Source organism: Scyliorhinus canicula, chromosome 4 (assembly GCF_902713615.1).
Source record: "Scyliorhinus canicula chromosome 4, sScyCan1.1, whole genome shotgun sequence".
Taxonomy (NCBI): Eukaryota; Metazoa; Chordata; class Chondrichthyes; order Carcharhiniformes; family Scyliorhinidae; genus Scyliorhinus; species Scyliorhinus canicula.
In genome coordinates, this window is record NC_052149.1 from 83,801,759 (window position 1) to 83,810,010 (window position 8,252).

At 43.4% G+C, this 8,252-nt stretch overlaps 1 protein-coding gene across 2 annotated transcripts in view; it reads right to left on the reverse strand.

The window, feature by feature from the left end:
* hmcn1 (hemicentin 1) overlaps nt 1–5,555 on the reverse strand; it is a 677,622-nt gene extending 672,067 nt beyond the window's left edge. For both annotated transcript variants that reach the window (XM_038794621.1, XM_038794624.1), the window contains exon 1: nt 5,037–5,555. In XM_038794621.1, coding sequence (XP_038650549.1) covers nt 5,037–5,316 — 280 coding nt within the window. In that variant the 5' untranslated portion in view covers nt 5,317–5,555. The remainder of the gene's footprint in view (nt 1–5,036) is intronic.
* Nucleotides 5,556–8,252: the final 2,697 nt, after the last annotated feature.

Sequence of the window (8,252 nt, forward strand, 5' to 3'; positions counted from 1 at the left end):
TTGGGATGTCTGTCCCAAATTGTTTATGTTTTGTAACCTTTTATATACATTTAGAACAAAATACATTTTAAAATTTCTTTTTGAAATTTGAGGGATCTAATCATTGTAGTTAAACTAATAAAAGAAAGATTGATACAGAAAAAATATTTCTTCTGAAGGATGAAGTCCTGAACAAAAAAGGACCTAATCTCAATTAAATCAAGTAGTATTTTATATAATAATCTTTAGGGCAGTACGGTGGCACAGTGGTTAGCACTGCTGCCTCTTGGCACCGAGGTCCCAGGTTCGATCCCAGCTCTGGGTCACTGTCCGTGTGGAGTTTGCACATTCTCCCCGTGTTTGCGTGGGTTTCGCCCCCACAACCCAAAGATGTGCAGAGTAGGTGGTTTGGCCACACTAAATTGCCCCTTAATTTGATAAAATGAATTGGGTGCTCTAAATTTATTTTAAAATATACTAATCTTTGTCACAAGTAGGCTTACATTAACATTGCAAAGAAGTTACTGTGAAAAGCCCCTAATCGCCACATTCCGGCACCTGTTTGGGTACACGGAGAGAGAATTCAGAATGTCTAAATTACCCAACTGCACGTCTTTTGGGACTTGTGGGAGGAAACCGGAATACACGGAGGAAACCCATGCAGACCCAGGGAGAACATGCAGACTCCGCACAGACAGTGACCCAAGCCGGAAATCGAACCTGGGACCCTGGCGCAGTGAAGCAACAATGCTAGCCACTGTGCTACCATGCCGCCTTTTAGCACACAAAGGTTAATGAAAAACTCTAATCGGCTCCAAGAGATTGCTAATGTTGGGTCAGTTCAAATTTGTAAAACTGAAATTTTGTATCCATCATGACCATCTTAGAGCATCAAGGGGAGGAGTTGAGCAACAAATCAGCTTGGAACAGATACGAGGAGCTGCATGGCCTTCTCCTGTCACTCTGAATTCTGCTACATCAAAATCCGAATGCAACGGTCCGATTTGCCTTCAGTTCTACTGATGTTGACAGTGTGTGCGAACAGACAAGCATTTCAATGTCGAGGTGCATGGTTATATAATGTTAATTGCAATTTACATGGAATCCAATTCTCAGAAGCTGCACAGGTTTACCTTTAGAAGGATATATGGTTAGGGCAGCACGGTGGCACAGTGGTTAGCACTGCAGTCTCACAGCGCCGAGGTCCCAGGTTCGATCCCGGCTCTGGGTCACTGTCCGTGTGGAGTTTGCACATTCTCCCTGTGTTTACGTAGGTTTCGCCCCCACAACCCAAAGATGTGCAAGGTAGGTGGATTGAACACGCTAAATTGCCTCTTAATTGGAAAAATTGAATTGAGTACTCTAAATTTATTTTTTAAAAAGGATATATGGTTGAATTGTCTTTGAACATTGGTGCTGTTCCTGTACCAAAACGCATAACCTTCGACCAGTTATTGAAAACACTTCCCCCAGTTACAATGTTCATTCACAGTTTGAACAGAACTCTGTACTCTTGAACAGTATTTAGTCACCACAGAGTACCTATTTCTGGAGTACTTCTCAATTCCGAAAGAAGTGTGCAGCAGCCTTTAATCCTGATTTTTTTTTAAATCAGAGATTTAGATGTTATACATTGCAGACACTGTTATTTGCTAAGTTCTGCATTCTACAATTGATAGTACAACTCCAGACAGATGTTTCTTTTGGTTCGTTCTTTGGCCACCGTGTGTTATATTTCTAAGATGGGTCTATTATTGTTCCATGGATTAAATTAAAGGAACACACTAAAAGAATAAAATTAATAATACAGCTCACGATCCAAGAGATTCTAAAAAGAGTGTTTTGATTTTTTAATGCACAGGTATTACTGCAAGGTCTGTTTTTGTCTACTTTCCATTTGAAACGAGCCTTTCAACATTTCTCATGTGAACCCTGCATCCCTGTGAATCTTCTCAGCATCATTTCTGGTACATCTATATCAATCTTATAACTTGGGTGACCAGAATATGACTTATACCACCCAGAAGGGCCAGAAGATGCACTCTAACATTAATGCCCGCAAGTTCCCCTCCAAGGCATACACCATCACCATTCCTTGACTGTTGCAAGTCAAAATCCTGGAACTCCATTCCTAGCAACATTGTGGGGGTGTACCTATGAAATACAACTCACCATAGTCCCCGTGAATCATAAAGCTGCTCTCCCTTTTGAGAACATGCCGATTTATCCTGAGGATCACCACACCTCTGGCAAGGGGAGGGGCAAGGCAGGGCCTTCATAAATAATCTCGATCGGTACAGGAATTGAATTTGCACTGCTGACATCGCTCCACATCACAAACTAGACAACTGGGATAACCGATTCCCCAGGGGGTATACCTACACCACATGGTAGTAGTTCAAGAAAGCAGCTCATTACCACCCTCTCAAGGCCAATTCTGGATGGACAACAAATGTTGGCCTCACGGGGGATGCTTGTATTCCAAATGCTAATTCTAAATAAAGGAGAGTTACAGTGCTTACAATCTGCATTTAAGTGACGGAACAGATTCCTGGAAGGAGTTACAAGGCTTCAAGCTAATCAAATTGCCCAGGGCATAATGGTTAATAGTAGGACTGTAATCCAGAACACATATCAAAACCAAAACAAATGAAGTAGTATCTTCGGAGGTAAATATACCAGCTGAGGATTTAGATGATTTATTGCACCACTACATTTTTAAACTGAGAGTTATCCCATTCTGGTAAATTGATTTATCATTTTGCTGGGGGGAGAAGTATTGCTCTGGTGGCTGTGTTAACAACATTGTAAATGTATTCAAGAGGAATTCCAAAGCCACTATATAGCATCATATACCAACCAAAATGGATGTTTCAATTTCATCTGTAGAAGTGGCATCAAGTCAGGGAATTGTGGATAGAGCCCGAATACCACTGGACTGGACCAGACAAAAATGGGAGGACGAACTGGGGACAGAGGTAGGGTGGGGACTCTGGAGCGAGCACTGAGCAGGGCTAACTCCACCTCCCCCTGCGCAAGGCTAAGCCTAATGCAGCTCAAAATGGTGCACAGACCGCACCTGACCAGAACCCGAATGAAAAGGTTCTTCCCGGTGGTGGAGGACAAATGTGAGCAGTGCCAGAGGGGCCCAGCTAACCAAACCCATGTTTTGGGCTTGCCCCAAACTTGCTGGGTCTGGACAGCCTTCTCCGAGGCAATGTCCAAGGTTGTGGGGGTGAGGGTGAAGCCATGCCCAATAGTGGCAATCTTCGAGGTATCGGAGCAGCTAGAGTTACACATGGGGAAGGGGGCTAACACCCTTGCTTTCGTTTCCCTCACATGCCGGAGAATCCTGCTCGGCTGGCGATCGGCAGCACCGCCCAAAGCTGCAGACTGGCTCGCTGACCTCTCGGAATTTCTCCACCTGGAGACGATTAAGTACGCCATCCGAGGGTCAGAGGAAGGCTTCCTAGATACTTGGGGGCAGTTCGTCGGCCTGTTCCAAAACCTGTTCAAGGCCAGCAATGAGGAGTGGGGGGACCACAAGAGAAGAGGAAGGGTGCTGAAACCAATGGGGGGGGGGGGGGGGGAAGCAGGAAGGAGGGATATCACAGACCGATCTAGGAGGTCAGCAAAATGTACACACAGTTCGTCAAATGAAGGACAAAACAAACCTCTCTGTAAAATAAAGCAAATTAGCGCGGGCAAGAAAAATGTAATGTATACAAGTAACAACTGTTTATAAATATGAGAAAATAAAATAAAATGATTTTCAAAAAAAAAAGTCAGGGAATGGTTTTACTCGTATCCACAATCTTGCTATAGTAACTCAGCCTAACTAACCAGTCTGCTCTAAGCCACGTGGTGGGTATGATGCTTCTGATCTGCCCCTGTCCGACTAAGTGTTGCCTGTGGAAAGAGACAGAGCACGTGTGCCCTCTCCTTATATATGGGTTGTGTAATGCCCCCTTGTGGTAGTGTCACCTCTGGGTATCTTGACTGCCCATTGGTCATGTCCTATTCTGTGTGTTCATTAGCTGTTTGTCTGCATGTCATGACGTCTCTGGTGCTCCCTCTAGTCGTTACTTAGTCGTAGTGTTTTTACATTAACCCCTTGTATATTTAGTGATGGCTATCACCACACATGTCGCCTGTTAAAAAGGATAACATACACTGTGGGTCATACTTGTTTAAGTTTTCCAGTCATTTATTGGCACATCCATACTGTCATAAAACAAACTCTCCAATGCATGGAGGTTTGACAGTACATTGCTATGTGAATATACATGATCATGCGCTTATTAAATGGGTTAAAATTCCTCTATGTAGCTGAGACGATGATCCTTTTTCCTCACATTAAAAAAGACCCACTACCTCAATTAAAGGACATAGTGACTTCCAAAGTGCGATTTGAGAATGTGATTTCTCAGCAGGTTATTTAAAAAAATAAAATAAACAGACATTCTCCTGCTTTTTGTTCAAAGTAGGATGCACATTTTCAGCCAGGACCCAAATCACCTCGATACTAAATCTCTGCCAATTATAATTTACCCTTCCATATTTCCGAGTGGACAGGGAATTGTATGGATCCCATTTCCTCTGCGGTTGACTAGTTCTATTCAGTGCCCATCACGTACTCCTGATTTGACCCTGGAGAGAGATGTTCCATTTAATTTGTCCCAATGTCTGTGATCTGTCCCTGTGCCCCGAACGTTCAGCAAAGCCACGGTTAGACCAATAGGGAGGGACAATCTCAAAATAGGTTCATCCCAGTAAAAATGCAAGCAATCAATAAGTGGAACAGGTTCGGTCCTCAGAAAGGACTTCCTTGTTCACTTTTTTTGCAAAGAAAATGACAAGATGTTTTATCTCCAGCCGGCCAAACATCGGGAAAAAGAGTTCCCAATTCGTGCCACATTGAAAACAGCTGACAATGCAAAACAAGTTCATCACAACGTGGACATATCTCAAACAAGGGCCATGCGAAGAACCGAAACAGAAAAGGAAGTGTGCCCATAAAAACAAAATTAGACAATGAAAAAGGTTCGGGGTCTTACCTGGGTCGTGGAAGGGCACAAGGGCAAAGTTATGGAGGGGCTTCTTGGGTCGACTTAGGGATGTTTCTAAAATCTTTGACGCTCCTTCAATAACTTGAACTAAATCATCATACATGGAGCCGGTCACATCAAACACAAAGGCTAGGGTCGAGGCTCCCTCCGGGATGTCCTCCGCCTTCCTCACGCTCGCAGGAGCATCTTGAGCTGCTGACTGTGAAGGCAGTACCAGGCACACTGTGCAGATTTTAAACAACCACTTAAAGTTCATTGGCACAGTCATTTTAAATAAGGACAGCACAACTTTAAAATAAAAGACACCCCCTTCAAAAGTTAGAAGGCGTCTGAAGCGAAACGATGCATTTAAATGTTAAAAAAAGTTTTGCAACAACATTGATCTGAGAATCACTTATAAAACTTGTATCAGGTCTGGTTCTGGTCTCCAAAGACAGTCAGAGATGAGTCGAAGCTGCAGATAGCCGGATCTGCTCTCTCTCCCTCGATTCCGTTTCTCTGCTGTACAGTTACGCTACCTAATGTCCTCTGAAGCAGCCTAGCTGTTGGAGGATTTGTCCTCAGACTGCAGCTTCACCGCTTTGGTCAGCCTCCTCTCCTCAAGCAGGCAAGATGATACCCTGGAGAGTGCTGTGTGCCGATTGGAGCACATTGCTCTGGAGTCATTAGGATTTTTAGGGGCCCCCTTTGGGGCGAGTGTTAAGTTTAAAGGTCAGCCCTCAGTACTTTTGACTCCAGGGATCAATGGAAAATGCACCGCGAGCTCAGCACTTTTTAAAGTTTTTATTTTTTTCTCTCTAAAGCGAGTTTGGTAATTACAAGTATGTTTGTGATTAAAGTTGATAGAGTTGTGCTGGGAACCGACATGTAATTGCATCACTAGTTACAGAACCGAAGTAATTACAAGAAAACAGATTAGCACTCGGTAATTGATGAGGCAGAAAAACGGAGCTTCTACTTAACAGAAACACAGAGAAAGTAGGAGGAACTGATCTTTGCTCCACCTCCACTATGCAGCCGTTCTCCCCCAGAACCGGCTTCAATTCCCTCGGTGGCCTTTGTCATTGAAAAAAATGTTCAAGGACATTTTTGATCGGTGACACTTTTGTGGAGACCGAATGCCATCATTTCACAGCAGGGTTACCGTCACCTTTAAAATAATAATATAATTCAAATTACAGATTTGAGGTGGAAAGCAACATTCTTTGTTTTCCCCTGCACTTTCTTCCATTAAAAGTCCTTTCTCTCGTATCACATAAGAAACGAAGTCACATTTGACTGCATGAGCAACTATTTGCGCATAAACTACTTAAATGGGCAGTTAACTTATGTGTTCAAATATTCCCTGTTAACTTTCAGGGAAGCTTTGTAGAATCATTGAATCCCTACAGTGTAGAATGAGGCCATTCGGCCCATCGAGTCTGCTTCGACCCTTTGAAAGACCTCCCTACCCTGGCCCAATCCCCCGACCTATATCTGTGACCCCCACGGTAAGGGGCAATTTATCATCGCCAATCCACCTATCTAACATCTTTGGACTGTGGGAGGAAACCGGATCCGGCACTGGGAGGAAACCCACGCAGACGTGGGGAGAATGTACAAACTCCGCACAGACAGTCACCCGAAGCCGGGAATTGAACCCACATCCCTGGCGCTGTGAAGCAGCAGTGCTAACCACTGTGCCACCATGCCAGTGCTCGTTGCATTAATCTATGATCAAAAAGGGAATAATTAATTTAATGCAATATGTTAATTCTAAACTCTAACAAAGCACCAATTTACTACAAACAATGTAGTATTCAGGCAAAGTTTTTCCCCAATGAAGTGTCTGGTTAAAGCATGAGCCATTACATTCAAGTGGTAATTGTTCAATTCTCCATCACATTATTGCCAGCGTAAGCACAGTAATTACGAGGTGTTCCAAGAAATTTTGTGATCCGCAGTTTGCTGAAAAAATAGAATTTGAGTTGATACCTGGCTGGGTGGAGAGTACAGTTTTCTATTAAGCCAATGGATCAGTGAATTTTGGCAGCCTGGCAAACTTCAAATGCATTTACATTTCAGTCTTGATTGTAGTGTAAATGGCCAATCATCTCACTTCATATTTATATTTACAGGGATTCTTTTCTTTGCTTCACTGCACTTTTCTCCCACCAGTGATATTTAACGTTAACATCCCAATTAAAATAGGCCAGTTGAGAAGAATATGTTCCAGAAATTGTGCTATTATTGTAAATAAACTAAAGCCTGGATTTTGCTATAGTGTTTGTCACTGACTTCAAAGAAAGCTGGCCAAAAAGATGTAGTGATCTCTGGGGTGCACACGGCACCACGTGAAGCAGGCATGCAGCTAAAATGATGTCAGCAAGCAGGTTAAGTAACCAATCACATTGAAGTGCTCACATAATATAATCAAGCAGAGTCAGCATGGCTTCATGAAGGGGAAATCATGCCTGACAATTTTATTAGAATTCTTTGAGATGATAACAAGCAAGATGGATAAAGGAAACCAGTAGGTGTAATATACTTGGATTTCCAAAAAGTATTTAATAAGGTACCACACAAAAGGCAACTTAATATGTTGTTGGGGGTAGTTTGTTGTTGGTATGGTGTTGGGGGTAGTATGTCAACATGACTATAGGACTGGCTAATAGAAGACAGGGAGTTGGGATATGAGGAGCATTTTCAGGATGACAACCTGTAACTAGCGGACTGCCAAAGGGATCAGTGCCAGGGCTGCAATTATTTGCAATACATATTAATGACTTGGATGAGGGAAGTGAATGCGCTATTACCAAGTTTGTGGGTGACACAATAGATGGGAAGGCAAGTGGATGAGGATGGCATAATGAGTGTACAGACGGATATAGGGCAAAAAGTTGGCAGATGGAATATATTGTATGAAAATGTGAAGCTATAATATTAATCTTTATTGTCACAAGTAGGCTTACATTAACACTGCAATGAAGTTACTGTGAAAAGCCCCTAGTTGCCACATGCCAGCGCCTGTTTGGGTACACAGAGGGAGAATTCAGAATGTCCAAATTACCTCACACCACGGGCGAAATTCTCCGCCCCCCACGACGGGTGGGAGAATAGCGGGAGGGCCTTCCCGACATTTTTGCCGCCTTCCCGCTATTCTCCCACCCCCCCGCCGAAGTCCCGACCCGAATCGCTGCCGCCGTTTTTTTACGGCCGGCAGCG